The 26,207-nt window shown below is 38.7% G+C and overlaps 1 protein-coding gene across 1 annotated transcript in view; it reads right to left on the minus strand.

Annotated features, from left to right (window-relative positions):
• Nucleotides 1-404: 404 nt before the first annotated feature.
• Nucleotides 405-26,207, minus strand: part of BRCC3 (BRCA1/BRCA2-containing complex subunit 3) — a 78,435-nt gene continuing 52,632 nt past the window's right edge. The window contains exons 9-12 of the mRNA XM_061408915.1: nt 5,219-5,350; nt 4,684-4,727; nt 3,346-3,515; nt 405-2,277 (exon numbers count right to left, since the gene is read on the minus strand). Coding sequence (XP_061264899.1) covers nt 3,364-3,515; nt 4,684-4,727; nt 5,219-5,350 — 328 coding nt within the window. The 3' untranslated portion in view covers nt 405-2,277; nt 3,346-3,363. The remainder of the gene's footprint in view (nt 2,278-3,345; nt 3,516-4,683; nt 4,728-5,218; nt 5,351-26,207) is intronic.

Raw genomic sequence — 26,207 nt, forward strand, 5'->3', positions numbered from 1 at the left:
ACAGCCCTATATCTGTGTATATATACATTTTTCCTTGGAAAAAACTTTCACATTAATACTGACACTTGACAAACCTGGCTTCCATTTCCATCACTATATTTACTTATTTGCTACATCATTTGGCCCCAGACAAGGCCCTCATCCCAGCCCTGCTTCCTCAGGCATGGCATGTACTTGGACATTTCTGAGTACCCACCTCCTCTCCCCACATTCCTGTTTTACAAATTACAACCCAGATTATCAGGTTAGAAAAAGAATTTCAAATGGTCATAACTGCATCAGTGTAAATAGCTTAGAAGGGACACATGCTGAAGGCTGGCCTGTAAAAATAGTCAAATCATCCTATTCCCCTCAAATTTTCTTTTTATTACTCTTGTTTCACAAGTACATACCATGCCTCCTAGTTCCTTATTTAAAACTTACAACTCTTTATTTTGTAATAATTACAGATTAACAGGAAGGTGCAAAAATAGTACAGGGAGTCTGAGTTTCCCCCAGTGGTAAGATCTTACACATCATTATAGTCCAACTTCAAAACCAACATATTGACAATGGTACAATACTGCTGACTAGACTATAGACCTTATTTGGTTTCACCAGATTTTACATGCACTCATTTGTGGGTTTTTTTTTGTGTAGCTCTATATAGTTTTAGTACAGATATACATTCATGTAATCAGCACCACAATCAAGAAATAGAACTGTTCCATCAGCACAAAGGAACTGCTTGTGTTGTTACCCTTTATAATCACGCATATCTCATACCCACTCTAGTCCTATCCTTGGCAACCATTAATCTGTTCTTCATTTCTATAATTTTTTCATTTCAAGAATTTAGAATGTTATACAAATGCAGTCATACAGCAGGTGGCCTGTTGAGACTTTTTTCATTCATCATAATACACTTGAGGTCCATCCAAGTTGTGTATATCAATATTCTGTTTCTTTACATTGCAGAGTAGTATCCTGTGGTGTGCATGGTTGGTTTAACTGCACACACAACTGCAGGACATCTGGGTTGTTTCATCTGGGGCTATTACAAATGAAAGTGCTAATAACATCTATATAGAAGTTTTTGTGCCAAAATAGGCTTTCATTTCTTTGGGATAGATGTCCAGAAAAACAGTTGCTGGGTAATAAAGTACATGTATGTCTAACTTTCGATCCCTGGGTCAGGAAAATCCCCTGGAGAAGGGAATGGCAACCCACTGCAGTATTCCTGCCTGGAGAATCCCTATGGACAGAGGAGCCTGGCAGGCTACAGTCCATGGAGTCCAAAGAGTCAGATATGACTGAGCAGCTAACGCTTTTACTTTCATGTTTAAGTTTATTAGAAGTTTCCAAACTCTTTTTTTCAGAGTGGCTTACCATTTTACATTCCATTCAGCAAGGTAAGAGATCTCCAATTTGTATGCTTAAGAGCATCTTCTATTTTCACTATTTTAAAAAAATTTTGGCCACACCCTGAAGCATGTGGGATCTTAGATCCCCAACTAGGGATCAAACCCATGCCCCTGGCACTGAAAGGCAGAGTCTCAACCACTGAACTGCCAGGAAGTCCCCATTTTCATTATTATTTTCTTTAGCCATTCTGATAAGTACATAGTCATAATTCCTTATGGTTTTAATTTGCATCCCCTGATTACTAATAAGATTCAGCATTTTCTCCTATGCTTGCTTGCCATTAACATTCCCTCTTCAGTGCTATGTCTATTCATGTCTTCTGCTCATTTTCTAATTGTATTATTTTTTTCCTCTTGACTTTATACAATATATTCTGGATTCATCACGATAAATGGTTTGCAAGTGATTTCTGTCAATAACATCTTCCTCTTAAATTGTTTGCAGAGCAGTTTTTCCTTTTGAAAAAGTCCAGTGTATCAACTTTTTCCTTTTAGGACTGTGCTTTTGGGGTGAAGGCCAAGAGCTCGTTGTCTAGCCCAAGATCCTAAAGATTTTTCTATGATTTTTTTTCCCTAAAGGTTTTACAGTTTTACATCTTATACCTAACATCATGATACATTTTCAAATTTGTATATTGTATACAGTTTAGGTCAAAGTTTCTTTTCTTTGCCAACTGCACCAACATGATTTGTTGAAAAGACTATCCTTCCTCCATTGAATTGCTTCTGTACCTTTGTCAAAATCGGTTGGGCTGTCTTGATCACTACAGCTTTATAGTAAATCTTGAAGTCAGGTAACGGGAGTCCCCCCAGTTTTTCTTCTTCAAAATGGATTTAGCCTAATTAATTTTATTCCTGGATATCTTCATCCTTCCTACAGGGAAAGAAAAGAATAGAGAAGAACTCTGGCTGTGGGAAATGAGGGAAAACACAACATTTAGACTACATATGCCCTAAGAAAGTTCATGACCTTTTCTGGTTCTGAGATGAAGAGATGAAGTCTGACATCCAAATGATTATGGTACAGGTAGTTCTGGACTATACTTTGAAATGTGAAAAGCAATAATTTAGGGAGAAACAGGAAGAAAAAACAAAAACCAACCCTTTGTCACTGCTATTGGGATTAGGACTTTCTTTGTCATCTTTCTAACTCCTTCAATTCCCACTGTAATTTCTAGTATGAGGTAGGCTTGGCTCTTTTCTGAAGATACACTTATCATTTGTGGTTACACATGGTAAGAAGGATGCAACAGAACTTTTTAAAGTGTGATTTCTGTTACATCCTAAGTCCTAAATGTTTCTGGAAAAACACATTTATATTATACTAGTTCTTAGGGTCTAGGATCTGCTCAATAGGAATTTACTTCAAAGTCAAATATGTCAGAACTTATGTTTTTGGTTATAAAGAGCACCCACATAGATTCAACCTTTCCTAGATATCTCAGAATACCTATTTTAGAGATCAGGAAGGAAGACACAAGACATATGCCTGTCAGTGGGGGCAAAAAGTATAGGTAGAGTCACTTCTTTCCACTGACCCTCATGTACTTATTTACTTGTCCAATATAAGCATCCTAACTACAAAATCAAACATGAAATACTCTTCTTCCTTTAGCTCATTCCAGGGGGAAATGAACATTTGAGATATACTCCCCAGACATTTTATTATAGAATGTCCTTGCCAATGTACCTTCCACAGTCTTTAAAAAGCTTTCATATTCTACTTAAATCACCCTGCATTTGCTCTGTGTAGGCCAGTTCCAGGTAGGAGGGTTTATTAAGCCCTAAATGAAACTTTCTGGAAGATGTCTTGTGTTTGTTTATTGCAGGCATAAGACACATCCATTGGGGTATAAAAAGAGCTGCTCCCTCATATTCCTACACATCCTATATGTGAAATTGCAGACCATGTTTAACACAAATTGGAAGAAAAGCATTTTACCCCGTTCTGTCTCCTGCTTTATTCTAGAGAAGAAAGTTCTTGCAGAAGCTCTTCCTTTTCTTGTTGCAGCTCCTGCACATGCTGTTGGTTTTGCTCCAGTCTGTCCTCCAACCACTGCAGTAGAGGTCCGCTGACCGCTGACATCTGACTGCACAGATTCTTGGTAAATACTTCAACAGAAACAAAACACAAGGACAACATTCCACCATCAGCAGCCCCACACCAGGGAGTACAGGAAGAAGGGGAAGGAGGAGAACATAGAAAAAGTATAGTAGTAGAACTGGCAGACAGCTTTGGATGGGCAGCCAGGGGATAGCAGGATAACTGAGCAAGGAAGATACCTATTCAGAGGCTACCCTGAACATCCCTGAACCCATAATCCAGAGGGAAGCCTGCCTATGCAGAGAGCAGAAAGATAACCAGCTTTGCACTCTCATAGCGAAAGGGCTAAGACCCCCAAAAGGGTCTCTTTCCCCAACCTTCAAGACTTCCCCACACTAATCCATAATCTATGCTGTCACCATAGATTGTGCTGTGCTTAGTTACTCAGTCGTGTCTGACTCTTTGCAGCCCCTTGGACTGTAGCCCACCAGGCTCCTCTGTCCATGGGGATTCTCCAGGCCAGAATAACGAGTGGGTAGCCATTCCCTCCTCCAGGGGATCTTCCCAACCCTGAGATCAAACCCCAGTCTCCCATGTTGTAGGTGGATTCTTTACCTTCTGAGCCACCAGGGAAGCCCCATTACTCTTGCCTATTCTTGAATTTCATATAAATGGAACTATAAAGTATGTAACAGTTTACATGACACTTCACCTGGCATAATGGTTTTGAGATTCATCAAGGTTGTCCATGTGATGATTTGATGATTTAGTCGCTAAGTCATATCCAACTCTTACGACCCCATGGACTGTAGTCTGCCAGGCTCCTCTGTCCATAGGATTCTCCAGGCAAGAATACTGGAGTGGTTTGCCATTTCCTTCTCCATCACATATCGGTAGTTTGTTCTTTTCATTTCTGAGCAATACTTTGTTGTATGGATGGATCACGCTTTGTTGATCCATTCACCCACTGACAGACAGCTGGGTGTTTCCACTTTTTGGCTATTGCAAATACTGCTGCTGCAAACATTCCAGTCTTCCTTTGGGTGGCATGTATGGTATTCAGTTGTCCGCAGGGTTCAACAGAAAAGTTGTGGGGGCAGGCTTAGCAAGTGGAAAAGCTCTTGGGAAAGAAAACTCCAGGGTAATTTGTACTCACCAATTCAGTTACTTCAGCTAAATTTGCTTCGGTCATGTGAGTATTTTACTGTTTATACTTTAGGGGAAAAAAAATCTTACCTGAGCCATTATGGATCTTGGTTACTGAGTCCAGATGTGTAAGGCTAAAGGGATAGGATAAAATAGATTAGTAGCAGAGCATCAGTTCATCTAATCTGGCTGGCACCAGTCTGCTGCCAGAACAGATAATTATGGATCATTTAACTTTCCATTCTTGTTAAATTTTTCATGATGGGGGGATGTACTTTCATTTCGAACATTGAAATAATTCAAAGAAATAATCTGGAAATTACTGTCTCTGACTGAAGGCGTCACATAGTACATGGGGTTAACTTAGATGTTAATTTTTTTTAGCAACTAAAAAATTATCTTTGCCCCAGGAGGATGCAAAGTACACCAGGAGAGAAATAAGTGGTAAAGAGACTGTTATCATACAGGGTGAGAAAACTGATGACTGCAAACTACTGTAAAGCTTTTTCATAAGAGAGCAAAAAAGCAAAGGGGGCTCACAAGTTGAGCTGCCAAAGATGACAGGACGGGAGGGAATGGGGACCAGGCCCTGAGAAGTAGAAAGATGAGCAGTGAGGGTCTCTACCTGTGGATCCTCCTATATGCATCTTGTTCTTCTTGGCACAGGATCTTGGGCAGCTCAACTGCTGACTCAAGGCATACTTTCCCAATGGTTACGTGAGGTACAATATGAATTGGGATTTCAATTCTCTCATACCTGGAAAACAACCAGGTCGGGTCATGTCAGTTTTTGTTTCCAGCTTTATTGAGGTATCTTGAAGGCAGGAGAAGGGGATGACAGAGGATGAGATGGTTGGATGGCATCACCAACTCAATGGACATGAGTTTGAGTAAATTCTGGGAATCGGTGATGGGCCTGGCATGCTGCAGTCCATGGGGTCGCAAACAGTCATACACAACTGAGGGACTGAACTGAACTGATGCAAAGAGTTGATTCACTGGAAAAGACCCTGATGCTGGGAAAGATTGAAGGCGGGAGAAAGGGATGACAGAGGCTGAGATGGTTGGATGGCATCAACAACTCGATGGACATGAGTTTGAGTAAACTCCAGGAGTTGGTGATGGACAGGGAGGCCTGGTGAGCTGCAGTCCATGCGGTCGCAAAGAGTCAGACATGACTGAGCAACTGAACAGAACTGAACTTACTGAGGTATAGTTGGCAAATAAATTGACAAACTATATAAGAAAAGAAAGAAAGAAAAAACACGAACTCACTCAGTCATGTCTGACTCTTTGCGACTCCATGGACTGTAGCCCACCAGGCTCCTCCATCCATGGAATTTTCTAGACAAGAGTACTGGGGTGGGTTGCCATTTCCTTCTCCAGGGGATCTTCCCAACCCAGGGATCGAACCTGGGTCCCCCACATCGTGGGCAGCACTTTACGGTATGAGCCACCAAATTATATATATATATATATATATATATATATATATATATATATATATATATGATTCTTATTTGTCTTATATACCTACACTTCTTAAGGTATACAAATTGACATTATGATATATATATATACATATATATATATACACACACACACATTGTGGAACAATCAACACACTCAAGTGCATTAACATATCTATCAGCTCACATAATTACCATTTTTGTGCTGATTTAACATTTAAGATCTCCCTTAACAAATTTCAAGTAGATACTCACCATGTTGACATTAGATCTCCCGAACTCGTACCCTTAGACCAACACTTCCTCATTTTCCCCTCTACCACCCCTGCCATCACCATTCTCCTCTCTGTGTCTAGTAGCTTGATGGGTTTAGATTCCACATGTAAGAGCATTGTTATTATTGTTCTTTGCTCAGTTGTGTCCAGCTCTTTGTGACTCCATGGACTGTAGCACACCAGGATTCCCTGTCTTTCACTATCTCCCCGAGTTTGCTCAAACTCATGTCCATTGAGTTGGTGATGCTATCCAACCATTTCATCCTCTGTCGTCCCCTTCTCCTCCCACCTTCAATCTTTCCCAGCATCGGTCTTTTCCAATGAGTTGGCTCTTCACATCAGGTGGCCAAAGTATTGGAGCTTCAGCTTCAGCATCAGTCCTTCCAGGGAATATTCAGAGTTCACTGTCCTTAGGATTGACTGGTTTCATCTCCTTGCTGTCCAAGGGACTCTCAAGAGGCTTTTCCAGTACCACAATTTGAAAGTATCTATTATCTGGTGCTCAGCCTTCTTTATGGCCCAACTCTCACATCTGTAAATGACTAACGGAAAAACTATAGCTTTGACTATACAGATCTTTGTCAGCAAAGTGATGTCTGCTTTTTAATATGCTGTCTAGGTTTGTCATAGCTTTCCTTCCAAGGAGCAAGAGGTCTTTTAATTTCACGGCTGCAGTCACCATCTGCAGTAATTTTGGAGCCCAAAAAACAAAATCTGTCACTGCTTCTACTTTTATCCTTTCTATTTGTCATGAAGTGATGGGACTGGATGCCATGATCTTCGTTTTTGGAAAGTTGAGTTTTAAGCCAGCTTTTCCACTATCCTCTTTCTCCCTTGCCAAGAAGCTCTTTAGTTCCTCTTCATTTTTTGCCATTAGAGTTGTATCATTTTGTTGATGGGCTTCCCCGATGGCTCAGCAGGTTAAGAATCCGTCTGCAATGTAGGAGACACAGGTTCGATCTCTGGGTCAGGAAGATCCCCTGGAGAAGGAAATGGCAACCCACTCCAGTATACTGGCTACAGTCTAAAGGGTTGCAAAGAGTTGAACACGACTAGCACACAGGCATCTTGTTGATATTTCTCACAGCAATCTTGATTTCATCTTGTATTTCATCCAGCCTAGCAAGTGAGGGCATGCATTGCAGTATTTGTCTTTCTCAGACGTATTTCACTCAGCATAATGTAGTCAAGGTTCATCCATGTTGTTGAAAATGGTATGTATATACACATATGCAGACATATACCACATTTTCTTTATCCATTTGTCCACTGACATACATTTAGGTTGTTTTCATTCCTTGACTACTGTAATTCTGCGATGAACATGGGACCCCAGATATTATTTTGAGACCCTGATTTCACTTCCTTTGGATATATATCAAGAAGTTGGTAAGTTTTTAATGCTGAGTTGTCATAATCTGAAGTTTTCTATAGTTTTAAAAGAAATTTTTGGACACGGTATGCTTCAAACATTAAACATTCCTATAACTCATTTAGTAACTCCAAAGGGGATATGGTTCAAACTGAGCTCATGTGGGGAGCAATTTGGAAGTACATTTGCAGAGCCAGTATTCTCATAGAAAATAAAGTCCTTATACTCATTTCCCAGACAAGGGAAATAGCTTATTAATACTGTTTTCAGAAAGTTGCCAATGAGGTGGAACACACTGATCACAAAGCCTAGGGGAAGAGGAACTAGAGACTCTTCAATGGCTCCATCAGCTTTGTTACGTGGAAGGGATTACTTTATTACTTGTTCTAATTCAGTGTTCACCTGATTTCCCATTTTCTCCCCTGGAAGGAAATAGGTACATAATATACAAATATTTCCATTTTCATGCTAGAGTAGGCTTGTTACTCCAAGGCCAACCAATCTACCTCTAAATACTTCTCACCCCAAATATACCTAATCTCCACCTAACAGTGGGTTCAATGGAGCATCCAAAGTTGAGGGTCCCTGGTATTCTGTGACTTCATTGGCCCAGGGTGGTACCTCAACATAAGATCTAGCTCCCTTCTCTCTCTTTACCACCCAGCAGAATATGTCTGGCCCCCTTACCACTTCTCTTCAAAATAACATTAGATCTCTGAGCCAGAGCAATCCTGCAGGTAGAACAAATAAAGGTATCCAAACTGGAAAAAATAAAGTCAAACTCTCTCTGTTTGCAGAAGCGTTAATCTTATATGTAGAAAACCCTTAATACTCCCCCATCACCTCGCCCCCCAAAACCTATTACGGCCCCACATCTGAAAGCTCTAGATGGGAAACCCTTCCTGGCCACAGGCACATTCTTGTGGCTTGAAGAGATTCTTGGCTTCTAGCAGCCTAACTCCTATCTGTCTCTGTCTTCATGTGGCCTCCAATATCTGTGCATTTGAGAGGTGATTAGGCCATGAGGTTGGAGCCCTCATGAATGGGGTCAATTAGCATCTTTATAAAAGAGGATATCTTTCAATAATCTCTCTTCTGCTCTTTGGATTTCTGATCCTTTCACCAATACCACCTGTCTTGATTATTATAGCTTAATAGCAGCTCAGTATCTGGGAATGTGATTCCTCCAAATTTATACACGTTTCACCAGATCTTTTTGGCTATTAAGGTTGTTTTGCCCTTTCATAAAATTTTAGAATAGCAGGACTGATCTCAAAAAAAATTTTTTTTTTACTTTGAAAGTTTTATTGGCTCATAAGACCTTTGCATATAAAAGAAATACCCAAAACACTATGCAGTAGTAAACCACAATTATATTTTTTTCTGCTGGAATTTGATTGCTATTAAATCTATAGCTTTGGAGAGAACTGATATGTTTGCTGCTCTGACTCTTCTAACCCATGAACATAGTAAATCTCTCTATTTATTTATATCTTTGATTTTATTCATGAGTTTTAAATAATTCAACATACAAATCCTGTACGTGTTTCTTCTATTGCACACAACATGACTATCTATATGAGTTTAGCAGGGTTATAAAGTACAAGATTAACATAGACACAGATCAGTTTCTATATGCTATCAATGAACATCTGTACATGGAAGTTTTTAAAAATGTCATTCAAAATATCTCTCCACAAAATGAAGTATATATAGGTTGTTTCCATGTCTTTTTTGTTGTTCAGTCATTCAGTCATGCCCGATTCTTTGCAACCCCCTGGACTGCAGCATGCCAGGCTTGCCTGTCCTTCACTGTCTCCCAGAGTTTCCTCAAACTCATGTCCATCAAGTCGATAATGCCATCCAACCATTCATCCTCTGTCACCATCATCTCCTCCTGCCCTCAGTCTTTCCCAGCATCAGGGTCTTTTCAAATGAGTTGGCTCTTCGCATCAGGTGGCCAAAGTATCAGAGCTTAAACTTCAGTCCTTCCAATGAATATTCAGGATTGATTTCCTTTAGGATTCACTGGTTTGATCTCCTTGCTATTCAAGGGACTCTAAAGAGTCTTCTCCAACAACACAATTCAAAAGCAGCAATTTGTCAGTGCTCAGACTTATTTATGGTCCAACTCTCACATCCATACATGACTACTGGAAAAAACATACCTTTGACTATATGGACCTCTATCAGCATATTGATGTCTCTGCTTTTTAATATGCTGTCTAGGTTTGTCATTGCTTTTCTTCCAAGGAATAAGCATCTTTTAATTTAATGGCTGCAGTCACCATCTGCAGTGATTTTGGAGCCCAAGAAAATAAAGTCTGTCTCAGTGTTTCCATTTTTTCTCCAGCAATTTGCCATGAAGTATGGCACTGGATGCCATGATTTTAGTTTTCTGAAATGTTGAGTTTTAAGCTAGATTTTTCACTCTCCTCTTTTACCTTCATCTTGAGGCTCTTTAGTTCCTCTTCACTTTCTGCCATTAGAGTGGTGTTATCTGCATATCTGAGGTTATTGATATTTCTCCTGGCAATCTTGATTCCAGCTTGTGCTTCATCCAGCCTAGCATTTCGCATAATGTACTCTGCATATAAATTAAATAAGCAGGGTGACAATATGCAGCCATGATGTACTCCTTTCCCAATTTGGAACCAGTCTGTTCCATGTCTGGTTCTAACAGTTGCTTCTTGACCTGCATACAGGTTTCTCAGGAAACGAGCAAGATGGTTTGGTATTCCCATCTCTCTAAGAATTTTCTACAGTTTGTTGTGATCCAGACAGTCAAAGGCTTTCACGTAGTCAATGAACCAGAGTAGATGCTTTTCTGGAATTCCCTTGCTTTTTCTATGATCCAACTGATGTTGGGAACTTGATCTCTGGTTCCTCTGCCTTTTCTAAATCCAGCTTGAACATCTGGAAGTTCTCGGTTCACATGCTATTCAAGCCTAGCTTGAAGGATTTTGAGCATGACCTTGCTAGCATCTGAAATGAGTGCAATTGTGTGGTAGTTTGAACATTCTTTGGCATTGCCCTTCTTTGGGGTTGGAATGAAAAGTAACCTTTTCCAGTCCTCTGGCCACTACTGAGTGTTCCAAATTTGCTGGCATATTGACTGCAGTACTTAAACAGCATCATCTTTTAGAATTTGAAATAGCTCAGCTGGAATTCCATCACCTTCCTAAGGCCCACTGTCTTCACATTCCAGCATGTCTGGCTCTAGGTGAGTGATCACACCATCATGGTTACCTGGGTCATTAAGATCTTTTTTGTACATTTCTTCTGTGTATTCTTGCCACCCCTTCTTAATCTCTTCTGCTTCTATTAGGTCCTTGCCGTTTCTGTCCCTTATTGTGCCCATGTTTGCATGAAATGTTCCCATGGAATCTCTAATTTTCTTGAAGAGATCTCTAGTCTTTCCCATTTTATTGTTTTCCTCTATTTCTTTGCAGTGATCACTGAGGATGGCGTTCTTATCTCTCCTTGCTATTCTTTGGAACTCTGCATTTAGATGGTATATATTTCCTTCTCTCCTTTTCCTTTTGCCTCTCTTCTTTTCTCAGCTATTTGTAAGGCCTCCTCAGACAACCATTTTGCCTTGTTGTGTTTCCTTTTCTTTGGGATGGTTTTGATCATTGCCTCCTCTACAGTGTTACAAACCTCTGTCCATAGTTCTTCAGGCACTCTACCATGTCTAATCCTTTGAATCTAGTTTTCAGTTCCACTGCATAATCATAAGGGATTTGATTTAGGTTATACCTGAATGGCTTAGTGGTGTTTCCTACTTTCTTCAATTTAAGTCTGAATTTTGCAATAAGGAACTCATGATCTGAGCCATAGTCTTGGCTATTTTGAATAATGCTGTAATGAATGTGGGTGTGCAAATATCTCTTTGAGATTCTGTTTTCAGTGCTGTTGGATATACACAAGTGACATTCCTGGTCATATGACAGTTCTTGCTTTGTTTTTGTTTTTTTGAGGACCTTCTGTATTCTTTTCCATACTGACTACACCATTTTACATTCCCACCAACAGAGCAGAAGGCTTTCAACTTCTTCACATCCTCACCACACATCTGTTCTTTGCTGTGTTTTTGATAATGGCTATCCTAAAGTGTGTGAAGTAATGTCTCACAGTGGTTTTGATTTGCATTTTTTGATGATTAGTGATGTTGAGCATCTTCTCAGGTTTGTTGGCCATTTGTTTATCTTCTTTGGAGAAATGTCTACTTAAGTCCTTTGCCCATGTTTAAATTAAGTTATTCTGTCATTCAGTTGTAGGAATTCTCTATATATTCTGGATATTAACCTCTTATCAGATATAGGATTTGCAAATATTTTCTCCCATTCTGTAGATTGCCTTTTCAATTGTTTCCTTTGATGATCAAAAGCTTTTAAGGTTAATGTAGTGCGTTTGTCTGTTTTTCCTTTTGTAACCTGTGCTTTTGGTGTAATATCTAAGAGTGAAAGTGAAGTCCCTCAGTCATGTCCAACTGTTTGCAACCCCATGGACTGTAGCCTACCAGGCTCCTCCATCCATGGGATTTTCCAAGCAAGAATACTGGAGTGGGTTGCCATTTCCTTCTCCAGGAGATCTTCCCGACCCAGGGATTGAACCTGGGTCTCCCACATTGAAGGCAGATACTTTACCATCTGAGCCACCAGGGAAGTCCCCTAATAGAAGTCATTGCCAAATTAGATTTCATGAGCTTTCCCCATTTTCTTCTGGGACTTTTATAGTTTTCAGTCTTACATTTCTGTTTTTATTCCATTTGAGTTAATTTTTGCATATTGTACAAGGTAGGGACCCACCTTGATTCTTTTGTATGCAACTCTCCATTTTTCCTAGCATCATTTATTGAAGAGAAGTCCTTTTCCCATCGTGTTCTTTTTTAAATTAATGTTCTCTTTGTAAATTATTTATTTGTTTTTGGTTGCTGCACATAGGCTTTACTCTAACTGTGTTGAGCGAGGGCTACTCTTTGTTTTTGTGCTATGCAGGCTTCTCGATGGGGTGGCTTCTCTTATTGTAAAGCACAGACTCTAGGCACGAGGGCTTCAATAGTTGGGGCATATGGGCTCAGCTGCTCCGAAACATGTGGAATCTTCCCAGACCAAGGATCCAGCCCATGTTACCTGCACTGGCAGGTGGATTCTTATCCACAGTACCACCAGGGAAGTCCATCACATCAAGTATTCTTGGAAACTTGGTCAAAGATCATTTGACCACATATGTGACAGTTTAATTTGGGATTTATTATTCTGCTCCTTTGATCTTTATGTCTGTTTTTATGCTGGTACAACACTGTTTTGATTCCTGGGGCTTCTTAGTAAGTTTTGAAATGACGAAGTGTGAGATTTCAAACTTCATTCTTTTTAAAAATTGTTTTGGCCACTCAGGGTCCCTGGAGATTCCATATGAATTTTAGGATCGGCTTTTCTATTTCTGTAAACAAACAAAAACCAGCACTTTTGGGATTTTGTTAGTGATTGCACTAATTCTGTGAATCACTTTGAGTAGTATTTACATCTTAACAATATTAACACATTATTGACCTGGGGATTTTTGCAGAAACTAATGCCTGTGGCTGGTGATTTGTTATGCAAATGAATATTGAAACACTCCAGTCAATAATGTTTGGGTAACAAAAGATGTACTGATACATCTCTGGTCACTAATATGTCAACTTATTCAATCCATGTACATGGGATGTCTATTTATTTGTGTCTTCTTTACTTTTCTTCAGCAGCACTTTGTAGTCTGCATTGTATAAGTCTTTCACTTTTTGGTTAGGTTTATTCCTAAGTATTTTATTCATTTTGATGCTATTGTAAATGGATTGTCTTCTTAATTTACTTTTTGGATTGTTCATTGTTAGTGTATACAAACAAAAGAGATGTTTTTGTATGATTTAATATCTTGCAACTTTATTGAATTTATTACTTTTTATAGTTTTTTAGTGGTCTTTGAGGCTTTCTACATATAATATTATGTCATCTGTCAACAGAGATAATTTTACTTCCTCCTTTGCAATTTGGATGCTGTTTATTTCCATTTCTTGCCTAGTGCTCTGACTAGGACTTCCAGTTCCATGTTAAATGCCTGTTTTTAAATTGAGTTGCTTGTCTTTTAATTGTTTAGAGTAAGAGTTCTTTACATATTCTGGACGCTATACCATGATCAAATATATGATTTACATGTATTCTCTCCTATTCTGTGTGGACTTTTTCACTTTCTTCATGATGTCCTTCAGTGTACCAAATTTTAAATTTTTTACCAAGTTTATCTTTTTTTAAAAAAATTATTGCTTGTACATTTGGTGACATATTTAAGTAACCATTGCCATGTCCAAAGTTACAAAGATTTAAATCTATGAGTTTTATACTTTTAGCTTCTCTATATGGGTCTTTGACACATTTTAGGTTAACTTTTGTATACTGGGTGTGGCAGGACATCGGCATCTTAGTTGTAAATGAGTATGTTCCAAATGTTCTTTTCTTTAATTACCCTTTCTAGATTTTGATGTAAGGTTTATGTTGACTGCATACAAAGTCTTCCCATATCTCAATTTTCTGAAACAGCGTGGATAAGATTGTTATTTTTTCTTTAAACATTTGATAGACTATAACGCATTAGTGATCTTAGCACCACAATTCAAAAGCATCAATTATTTAGCACTTTGTTTATGGTCCAAATCTCATATCTGTACATGACTACTGGAAAAACCATAACTTTGAATATATAGACCTTTGTCAGCAAAGTGATATCTCAGATTTTTAATATGCTGTTTCGTTTTGTCATAGGTTTCCTTCCAAGGAACAAACATCTTTTTATTTCATGGCTGCAGTTACTATCCACAGTACTTCTGGAGCTTGAGAAAATAAAATCTGTTACTGCTTCCACTTCTTCCTCTTCTATTTGCCATGAAGTGATGGGACAAGATGCCATGATCTTAGTTTTTTGAATGTTGAGTTTTAGGCCAGCTTCTTTACTCTCCTCTTTCACTTTCATCAAGAGGCTCTTTAGTTCCTCTTCACTTTCTGCCATAAGGGTGGTGTCATCTGCGTATCTGAGGTTCTTGATATTTCTCCTGGCAATCTTGATTCCAGCTTGAGCTTCATCCAGCCTGGCATTTTGCATGATGTATTCTGCATATGCTCTGATTTTATGTATTTTGTTAGATTTGGAAAGTTGTGCTTTTCTAGGAATGAATCCATTTAACTTACATTCTTCATAATATATTCTTATCCTTTCAAAATATGTAAGATTACAAGTGATTTTCCCTTTTTCATTCTCTACATTTGTAAGTTTATGCTCTGTATTTTTACCTTGATTGGTCTTCCTGGGGGCTTATTAATTTGACTGCTCTCTTTGAAAGAACCAAAGACCTATAAATGTCTCTCTAAGTACCCATTTAGTTGTATCCCAAATTTTACTTTTTTACAAAAATGATCATTCAGCTCAAAATATTTTCTGATTTCCCTTCTGATTTATTCTTTGATTCAGAGGGTATTTGTAAGTATATTATTAAACCTCAAAACATTGGATGACTTCACACACAAGATGAAATAAACACATACAATCCTTATCTTGCACTGAATTCAACTCTAAAACCCAGACAGAATTCCAGGCCTGGCTACTCGTGAACTCTGCAAAGCAAATAATAACAGGTGGATTAGGGAAGGACACCAAAATTCAAAATACCATACAAGCCATGGATATAAACAAGACTTCAGAACTTACAATGTAATATCCAAAATAATCAAGCTAGGAACCGAAATTACTCAACATATAAAGAACCACAGAAATCTCATCGTGCATGGAAGAAGATAATGAACAGACACAAAAAAGCAAAATGAAACATATGCTGGAAATATCTGACAAAACTTTAAAGCAGCCATTATGAGACAGAATCACTAATCTGTATTTTTAGAAATCAGCGTAATGGTTCCCTTTGGAAAGGAGGAAAGGCTTAGCAATTGAGAGGAGCCACGCAAGGGGCTTCTGGGGAGCTAGTAAGTTTCTATTTCCTGATATATATTTTAGCTTCATAGGCACATTCCTGACCTGTGTTGGGGTTGTGTAGGTATCTTTATGCAAACTGATTGAGCTGGACACATAATTAGTGTGCTTTTCTGTCTCTGTGTTACATTTCCACTGAAAAGCTAAAATCAACAAACCAAACTAAGGTTATGAAGAAGCTCTAGAGTTTGCCGGAACTCATAAGTCAGAATAGAGTTTTGAAGTCTACAGCTGAAGGGATTCTATTTACTTCTCAGAAGGAGTACTTAACTGGGTTGATATTGAAGGTTGACAGGTATCAGAGAAGAATTCTTAAACTTGAGCTTAGTCCTCAAAGATGAGTGTTAGCCAGGCAATGGCTGGAGAAACAGGCAAACAATGAAGGGCTTCAGGTTTGAGTTTTTTTTTTTTTTTTTTTATTATGGATCAGGACCATTTCAGAAAAGCTATAGCATAGATACCAAATAGAAGGAAAAAAAGACAGGAATACAATGGGTGGGTAAAATGAAAACCAAAATTAAACCACTTTTTAACAAATAATGAAAATAAAAATACTGCTACTATCCTAGCATGGGATATACTTAAAGCTGAGACCAGTGGAAATTCATAGCCTTAAGCACTTACATCAATAAAAATGAAAGACAAAAAATATATTAAATAAATTCCAAACTCTAAAGGTTAATATAAAGTACAGGAAAATAACCAAAATAAAACATAAGGAAATAAAATTCAGAAGATTTGAAAAAAAAAACATAAAGGAAATAATGAAAGATAAAGTAAAAATTTGTGAGAATGTGAGTAGGAACAAACAAACTAATACATAAAAATGTTTGGGGGGAAATTAACAATGAGTAGGGGGAGGTAATTATTGAAATAGAAGAGATTTAAAATACCATAAGAGACTCTCTGGTAGATAGATCTCTATGCAAATAAATTTGAAAATGAGACAAAATGAATAAGTTCTTAAGAAAATACAGGTCAATAAAAACTGACCTCATTAGAAAAAAAAGCATAAGTAGATCTATTACCATAAAAGAAACAGAGGAACTATCCCAACAAAGCATGATATGGAAACCTAAACCTAATAATACAAAAAAATTCCAAAAAGTTATCACTTATGACTCGATACAAAAGCAAAAACTAAAAATATTGGCAAAAACATCCCAATAACACATTAGGAAAACCTCATAGCATATTTTCCCAGGAAGCCAAGCTTGGCTCAATAGTAGGAAATCTATCAATATAATATACCATATTAACAGATCTAAAGAAAGCCTGAATTACCTTCATAGGTCCTGAAAAACTTAACAGAACTCAACAGTCATTCCTGAACAAACACAGAAAAAAAAAGAGGTAATTATGAAGGATTTATAGATATTTTCTTAATTTGCTGTTCAGTCGCTAAGTTGTGTCTGACTCCTTCTGACCCTGTGGACTGAAGCACAAAAGCCTTACCTGTCCTTCACCATCCCCCAGGGCTTCCTCAAACACAAAACAATTGAGTTGGTGATGCCATCCAACCATCTCATCCTCTGTTGTCCCCTTCTCCTCTTGCCTTCAATCTTTCCTAGCATCTGGGTCTTTTCTAGTGAGTCAGTTCTTCACATCATGTGGCTGAAGTATTGGAGCTTCAGCTTCAGCATCAGTTCTTCCAATGAATATTCAGAATCTGTTTCCTTTAGGAATGATTGGTTTGATCTCCACGCTGTCCAAGTACTTTCAAGAGTCTTCTCCAACATCACAGTTCAAAAGAATCAATTCTTCAGCACACAACCTTCTTTACAGTCCAACTTTCACATTCATAAATGACTACAGGAAAAGCCAGAGCTTTGATTATTTGCCGCTTCGTCGGCAAAGTGATGTCTCTGCTTTTTAATACGTGGTGTAGGTTTGTCACAGCTTTACTTCCAAGGAACAAGCATCTTTTAATTTCATGGCTGCAGTCACCATCTGCAGTGAGTTTGGAGCCCAAGAAAATAAACTCTGTCACTGTTTCCATTTTTTCCCCATCTCTTTGCCATGAGTTGATGAGACTGGATACCAAATCTTCGTTTTTTGAATGTTGAGTTTTAAGCCAGCATTTTCATTCTCTCACCTTTATCAAGAGGCTCTTTAGTTCCTCTTTGTTTACTGCCATTAGGGTGGTGTCACCTGCATATCTGAGATTGCTGATATTTCTTCTGGAAATCCTTATTCCAGCTTCTGATTCATCCAGCACAGCATTGCTCATGATGTATTCTGCAAAGAAGTGAAATAAGCAGGGTAACAATATACAGCTTTGACATACTCCTTTCCCAAATTTGAATGACTTCATTGCTCCATGTCAGGTTCTAACTGTTGCTTCTTGACCTGCATACAGGTTTCTCAGGAGGCAGCTGAGGTGATCTGGTATTCCAACCTCCTTAAAAATTTTCCACAGTTTGTTGTGATCCAGACAGTCAAAGGCTTTCATGTAGTCAATGAAGGAGAAATAGATGTTTTTCTGAAACTCCTTTTCTTTTCTCTATGAGCCAATGGATGTTGGAAATTTGATCTCTGGTTCTTCTCCCTTTCATAATCCAGCTTGTGCATCCGGAAGTTCTTGGTTCACATGCTGTTCAAGCCTAGCTTGAAGGATTTTGAGCATGACCTTGCTAGCAAGTGAAATGAATGCAATTTGTGCAGCAGTCTGAACATTCTCTTGCATTCCCTTTTTGGGACTGGAATGAAAACTGATCTTTTCCAATCCTGTGGCCACTGCTGAGTGCTCTAAATTTGCTGGCATATTGAGTGCAGCACTTTAACAGCATTATCTTTTAGGATGTGAAATAGCTCAGCTGGAATGCCATCACCTCTTCTAGCTCTGCTCATAGTAATGCTTCCTAAGGCCCACTTGACATTACACTCCAGGATGTCTGGCTCTAGGTGAGTGATCACACCATTGTCATTCTCTGGGTTGTGAAGATCTTTTTGTACAGTTCTTCTGTGTATTCTTGCCAGCTCTTCTGCATGGCATGGCTCATAGTCTCAGTGAGTTACACAAGGCTGTGATCCATGTGATAATTTTGGCACCTTTCCTGTGATTGTGGTTTTCAATCTGTCTGCTCTTTGATGGATGAGGATAAGAGACTTGTGCAAGCTTCCTAACGTGAGGGGCTGGCTGTGGGTCTTACACTGGTGGGCAGGATCATATTTAGTAAATCTTTAATCCAATTTTCTGCTGATGTGTGGGATTGTGTTCCCTCCCTATAGTTTGGCCTGAGGCGGCCCAGTCCTGGAGTCTGCAGTCTTCATGGTAGGGCTATAGGCTCAATGGTTCAATCCCTGGTTCAGGAAGAGCGCAGCCCACTCCAGTATTCTTGCCTGGAGAATCCAATAGACAGAAAAGCCTGGTGGGCTACAGTCCACGGGGTCACAAAGAGTCTGACATGACTGAAGCGACTCAGCACAGCACAAGAGTCTCTGGCAGACATGGGGTATGACTGTAACATGATTGTACCCATCCTAACATCTCGTGGTTTTTCCTTTGTCCCTGAACATGGGGTATTTATTTTTTGGTGGGTTTCAACATCCTCCTTTCAATGGTTGTTCACCAGCTAGTGTGATTTTGGTGTTCTTACAGGAGATGAATGCACGTCCATCTACTCCACCATCTTCAGTTCCTTAATTTTCTTAATAGGAAAGCATATGTATCAGTTCAGTCACTCAGTCGTGTCCAACTCTTTGTGACCCAATGAACTGCTGCACGCCAGGCCTCCCTGTCCATCACCAACTCCCAGAGTTTACCAAACTCATATCCATTGAGTCGGTAATGCCATCCAACCATCTCATCCTCTGTCGTCCCCTTCTCCTCCTGCCCTGAATCTTTCCTAGCACCCGGGTCTTTTCAAATGACTCAGCTCTTCATGTCAGGTTGCCAAAGTATTGGAGTTTCAGCTTCAACATCACTCCTTCCAATGAATACCCAGGACTGGTCTCCCTTAGGACGTACTCGTTGGATCTCCTTGCACTCCAAGGGGACTCTCAAGAGTCTTCTCCAACACCATAGTTCAAACATCAATTCTTCGGTGCTCAGCTTTCTTATTTAATAGTGAAATACTACAGGAATTTACACCAGGATGAGAAACAAAGTAAGACCGCCTACTATTTTCCAATGTTATATAAATATAAAGGAGATACTAGGCAATGCAGTAGCACCTAAGACAGTCAATCAGATGCATAAGAACTGGAGAGTAAAACAACTTCTATTTACAGGTAAGACATAATATTTATCTGTAAAGCTCTAGAGAATCAAATGTAAAATTAACCCAAGGAATGAAAGAACTCAGGATCATAAAAAATGTTAATACAGAAATAATAGCCTTCAAATATACAACTAAAAGAGTCATGGTGGGAAAAACAAACCCATTCAAAATGCAAACAAGAATCACATGTGCAACAAAATTTGAGATCTGCTGTGTTAGAACATGGAATGAAGCAGGGCAAAGACTAATAGAGTTTTGTCAAGAAAATGCACTGGTCATAGCAAACACCCTTTTCCAACAACACAAGAGAAGACTCTACACATGGATATCACCAGATGGTCAACACCGAAATCAGACTGATTATATTCTTTGCAGCCAAAGATGGAGAAGCTCTATACAGTCAGCAAAAACAAGACCAGGAGCTGACCGTGGCTCAGATCATGAACTCCTTATTGCCAAATTCAGACTTAAATTGAAGAAAGCAGGGAAAACCACTAGACCATTCAGGTATGACCTAAATCAAATCCCTTATGATTATACAGTGGAAGTGAGAAATAGACTTAAGGGCCTAGATCTGATAGACAGAGTGCCTGATGAACTATGGACTGAGGTTCATGACATTGTACAGGAGACAGGGATGAAGACCATCCCCATGGAAAAGAAATGCAAAAAAGCAAAATGGCTGTCTGGGGAGGCCTTACAAATAGCTGTGAAAAGAAGAGAAGTGAAAAGCAAAGGAGAAAAGGAAAGCTATAAGCATCTGAAGGCAGAGTTTGAAAGAATAGCAAGAAGAGATAAGAAAGCCTTCCTCAGCGATCAATGCAAAGAAAAGAGGAAAACAACAGAATGGAAAAGACTAGAGATCTCTTCAAGAAAATTAGAGATACCAAGGGAACATTTCCTGCAAAGATGGGCTCGATAAAGGACAGAAATGGTATGGACCTAACAGAAGCAGAAGATATTGAAAAAAGGTGGCAAGAATACACAGAGGAACTGTACAAAAAGATCTTCACGATCCAGATAATCACAATAGTGTGATCACTGACCTAGAGCCAGACATCATGGAATGTGAAGTCAAGTGGGCCTTATGAAGAAGCATCACTACGAGCAAAGTGAGTGGAGGTGATGGAATTCCAGTTGAACTAATTCAAATCCTAAAAGATGATGCTGTGAAAGTGCTGAACTCAATATGCCAGCAAATTTGGAAAACTCAGCAGTGGCCACAGGACTGGAAAAGGTCAGTTTTAATTCCAAGCCCTAAGAAAAGCAATACCAAAAAATGCTCAAAGTATCGCACAACTGCACTCATCTCACACGCTAGCAAAGTAATGTTCAAACTTCTCCAAGCCAACCTTCAGCAATACGTGAACTGTGAAATTCCAGATGTTCAAGCTGGTTTTAGAAAAGGCAGAGAAACCAGAGTTCAAATTGCCAACATCCACTGGATCATCAAAAAACCAACAGAGTTCCAGAAAAACATCTATTTCTGCTTTATTGACTACTACAAAGCCTTTGACTGTGTGGATCACAATAAACTGTGGAAAATTTTTCAGGAGATGTGAATACCAGACCACCTGACCTGCCACTTGAGAAATCTGTACGCAGGTCAGTAAGTAACAGTTAGAAGTGGACGTGGAACAACAGACTAGTTCCAAACAGGAAAAGGAGTACATCTGGCTGTATACTTTCACCCTGCTTATTAACTTATATGCAGAGTACATCAGGAGAAACGCTGGGCTGGATGAAGCACAAGCCGGAATCAAGATTGCCGGGAGAAATATCAATAACCTCAGATATGCAGATGACACCACCCTTATGGTAGAAAGCGAAGAAGAACTAAAGAGCCTCTTGATGAAAGTGAAAGAGGAAAGTAAGAAAGTTGGTTTAAAGCTCAACATTCAGAAAACAAAGATCATGGCATCTGGTCCCATCACTTCATGGCAAATAGATGGAAAAACAGTGGAAACAGTGGCAGACTTTATTTTTGGGGCTCCAAAATTACTGCAGATGGTGACTGCAGCCATGAAATAAACAAACACTTACTCCTTTGAAGAAAAGTTATGACCATGAAATTCACCTTTTTCTCAAGTGTACACGGAACCTTCTCCAGGATAGATCACATTCTGGGGTATCAATCTAGCCTTGGTAAATTAAAAAAAATTGAAATCATTCCAAGCATCTTTTCTGACCACAATGCAGTAAGATTAGATCTCAATTACAGGAGAAAAACTATTAAAAATTCCAACATAAGGAGGCTGAACATCACACTGCTGAATACCCAACAAATCACTGAAGAAATCAAAAAAGAAATCAAAATATGCATAGAAACGAATGAAAATGAAAACACAACAACCCAAAACCTATGGGACACTGTAAAAGCAGTGCTAAGGGGAAGGTTCATAGCAATATAGGCATACCTCAAGAAACAAGAAAAAAGTCAAATAAAGAACCTAACTCTACACGTAAAGCAACTAGAAAAGGAAGAAATGAAGAACCCCAGGGTTAGTAGAAGGAAAGAAATCTTAAAAATTAGGGCAGAAATAAATGCAAAAGAAACAAAAGAGACCATAGCAAAAATCAACAAACCCAAAAGCTGGTTCTTTGAAAGGATAAATAAAATTGATAAACCATTAGCCAGAATCATCAAGAAACAAAGGGAGAAAAATCAAATCAATAAAATTAGAAATGAAAATGGAGAGATCACCATATACAACACAGAAATACAAAGGATCATAAGAGACTATTATCAGCAACTATATGCAAATAAAACGGACAACTTGGAAGAAATGGACAAATTCTTAGAAAACTACAACTTTCCAAAACTGGACCAGGAAGAAACAGAAAATCTTAACAGACGCATCACAAGCACAGAAATTGAAACTGTAATCAGAAATCTTCCAGCAAACAAAAGCCCAGGTCCAGATGGCTTCACAGCTGAATTCTACAAAAAATTCAGAGAAGAGTAAACACCTATCCTACTCAAACTCTTCCAGAAAATTGCAGAAGAAGGTAAACGTCCAAACTCATTCTATGAGGCCACCATCACCCTAATACCAAAACCTGAAAGATGCCACAGAAAAATAAGAAAACTACAGGCCAATATCACTGATGAACATAGATGCAAAAATCCTTAACAAAATTCTAGCAATCAGAATCCAACAACACATTAAAAAGATCATACACCATGACCAAGTGGGCTTTATCCCAGGGGTGCGAGGATTCTTCAATATCTGCAAATCGATCAATGTAATACACCACAATAACAAAATGAAGAATAAAAGCCACATGATTATCTCAATAGATGCAGAGAAATCCCTTGACAAATTTTAACATCCATTTATGATAAAAACTCTCCAGAAAGCAGGAATAGAAGGAACATACCTCAACATAATAAAAGCTATATATGACAAACCCAGAGCAAACATTATCCTCAATGGTGAAAAATTGAAAGCATTTCCTCTAAAGTCAGGAACAAGACAAGGGTGCCCACTCTCACCACTACTATTCAACATAGTTTTGGAAGTTTTGGCCACAGCAATCAGAGCAGAAAAAGAAATAAAAGCAATCCAAGTTGGAAAAGAAGAAGTAAAAATTTCAGTTTGCAGATTACATGATCCACTACATAGAAAACCCTAAAGACTCCACCAGAAAAGTACTAGAGCTAAGAAATGAATATAGTAAAGTTGCAGGATATAAAATCAACACACAGAAATCCCTTGCATTCCTATACACTAATAATGAGAAAATAGAAAGAGAAATTAAGGAAACAATTCCATTCACCATTGCAATGAAAAGAATAAAATACTTAGGAGTATATCTACCTAAAGAAACTAAAGACCTATATATAGAAAACTATAAAACACTGGTGAAAGATATCAAAGAGGACAATAATAGATGGAGAAATATACCATGTTAATGGATATGAAGAATAAATATAGTGAAAATGAGTATACTACCCAAAGCAATCTATAGATTCAATGCAATCCCTATCAAGCAACCAACAGTATTTTTCAGAGCTAGAATAAATAATTTCACAATTTGTATGGAAATACAAAAAACCTCGAATAGCCAAAGCAATTTTGAGACAGAAGAATGGAACTGGAGGAATCAACCTGCCTGACTTCAGGCTCTACTACAAAGCCGCAGTCATCAAGACAGCATGGTACTGGCACAAAGACAGAATTATAGATCAATGAAACAAAATAGAAAGTGCAGAGATAAATCCATGCACCTATGGACACCTTATCTTTGAAAAAGGGGGCAAGAATATACAATGGAGAAAAGACAATCTCTTTAACAAGTGGTGCTGGGAAAACTGGTCAACCACTTGTAAAAGAATGAAACTAGAATACTTTCTAACACCATACACAAAAATAACTCAAAATGGATTAAAGATCTAAACATAAGACCAGAAACTATAAAACTCCTAGAGGAGAACGTAGGCAAGACACTCTCTGACATAAATCACAGCAGGATTCTCTATGACCGACCTCCTAGATTATTGGAAATAAAAGCAAAAATAAACAAATGGCACCTAATTAAAATTAAGAGCTTCTGTACAACAAAGGAAACTATAAGCAAGGTGAAAAGATAGCCTTCAGAATGGGAGAAAATAATAGCAAATGAAGCAATTGACTAACAACTAATCTCAAAAATATACAAGCAACTCCTGCAGCTCAATTCCAGAAAAATAAACGACCCAATCAAAAAATGGGCCAAAAACTAAACAGACATTTCTCCAAAGAAGATATACAGATGGCTAACAAACACATGAAAAGATGCTCAACATCACTCATTACCAGAGAAATGCAAATCAAAACCACAATGAAGTACCATTTCACGCCAGTCAGAATGGCCGCTATCCAAAAGTCTACAAGCAATAAACGTTGGAGAGGGTGTGGAGAAAAGGGAACCCTCTTACACTGTTGGTGGGAATGCAAACTAGTGCAGCCACTGTGGAGAACAGTGTGGAGATTCCTTAGAAAACTGGAAACAGAACTGCCTTATGACCCAGCAATCCCACTATTGGGCATACACACCAAGGAAACCAGAATTGAAAGAGACACGTGTACCCTCAATGTTCATCACAGCACTGTTTATAATAGCCAGGACATGGAAGCAAGCTAGATGTCCATCAGCAGATGAATGGATAAGAAAGCTGTGGTACATATACACAATGGAGTATTACTCAGCCGTTAAAAAGATTACATTTGAATCAGTTCTAATGAGGTGGATGAAACTGGACCCTATTATACAGAGTGAAGTAAGCCAGAAAGAAAACACCAATACAGTATACTAACGCATATATATGGAATTTAGAAAGATGGTAATGGTAACTATGTGAGACAGCAAAAGAGACACAGATGTATAGAACAGTCGTTTGGACTCTGTGGGAGAGGGAGAGGGTGGGATGATTTGGGAGAATGGCATTGAAACATGTATAATATCGTATATGAAATGAATTGCCAGTCCAGGTTCAATGCATGATACAGGATGCTTGGGGCTGGTGCACTGGGATGACCCAGAGGGATGGTATGGGGAGGGAGGTGGGAGGGGGTTCAGTATGGGGAACAAGTGTATACCTGTGGCGGATTCATGTTGATGTATGGCAAAACCAATACAGTATTTTAAAGTAATTAGCCTCCAATTAAAATAAATAAATTTATATTAAAAAAAGAAAAGTTATGACCAACCTAGATAGCATATTAAAAAGTAGAGACATTACTTTGTCAACAAAGGTCCATCTAGTCAAGGCTATGGTTTTCCCAGTGTGGATATGAGAGTGGGACTATAAAGAGAGCTTAGTGCCAAAGAATTGATGCTTTTGAACTGTGGTGTTGGAGAACACTCTTGAGAGTCCCTTGGACTGTAAGAATATCAAACCAGTCCATCCTAAAGTAGATCAGTCCTGAGTATTCATTGAAGGACTGATATTGAAGTTGAAACTCCAATACTTTGGCAACCTGATGCAAAGTGCTGACTCATTTGAAAAGACCCTGGTGCTGGGAAAGATTGAAAGCAGGAAAAGAAGGGGACGACTGAAGATGAGATGGTTGGATGGCATCACTGACTCAATGGACATGGAAGCCTGGCATACTGCAGTCCATGGGGTCACAAAGAGTTGGACACAACTGAGCAACTGAACTTAACTGAACTGAAAGAAGGAATGCAGCTGCTGGGCCAAATTGGAAATGATGCTCAGTTTGGATGAGTCTGGTGGTGAAAGTGAAGGCTGATGCTGTGAACAATAATA

Source organism: Bos javanicus, chromosome X, assembly GCF_032452875.1.
Source record: "Bos javanicus breed banteng chromosome X, ARS-OSU_banteng_1.0, whole genome shotgun sequence".
Taxonomy (NCBI): domain Eukaryota; kingdom Metazoa; phylum Chordata; class Mammalia; order Artiodactyla; family Bovidae; genus Bos; species Bos javanicus.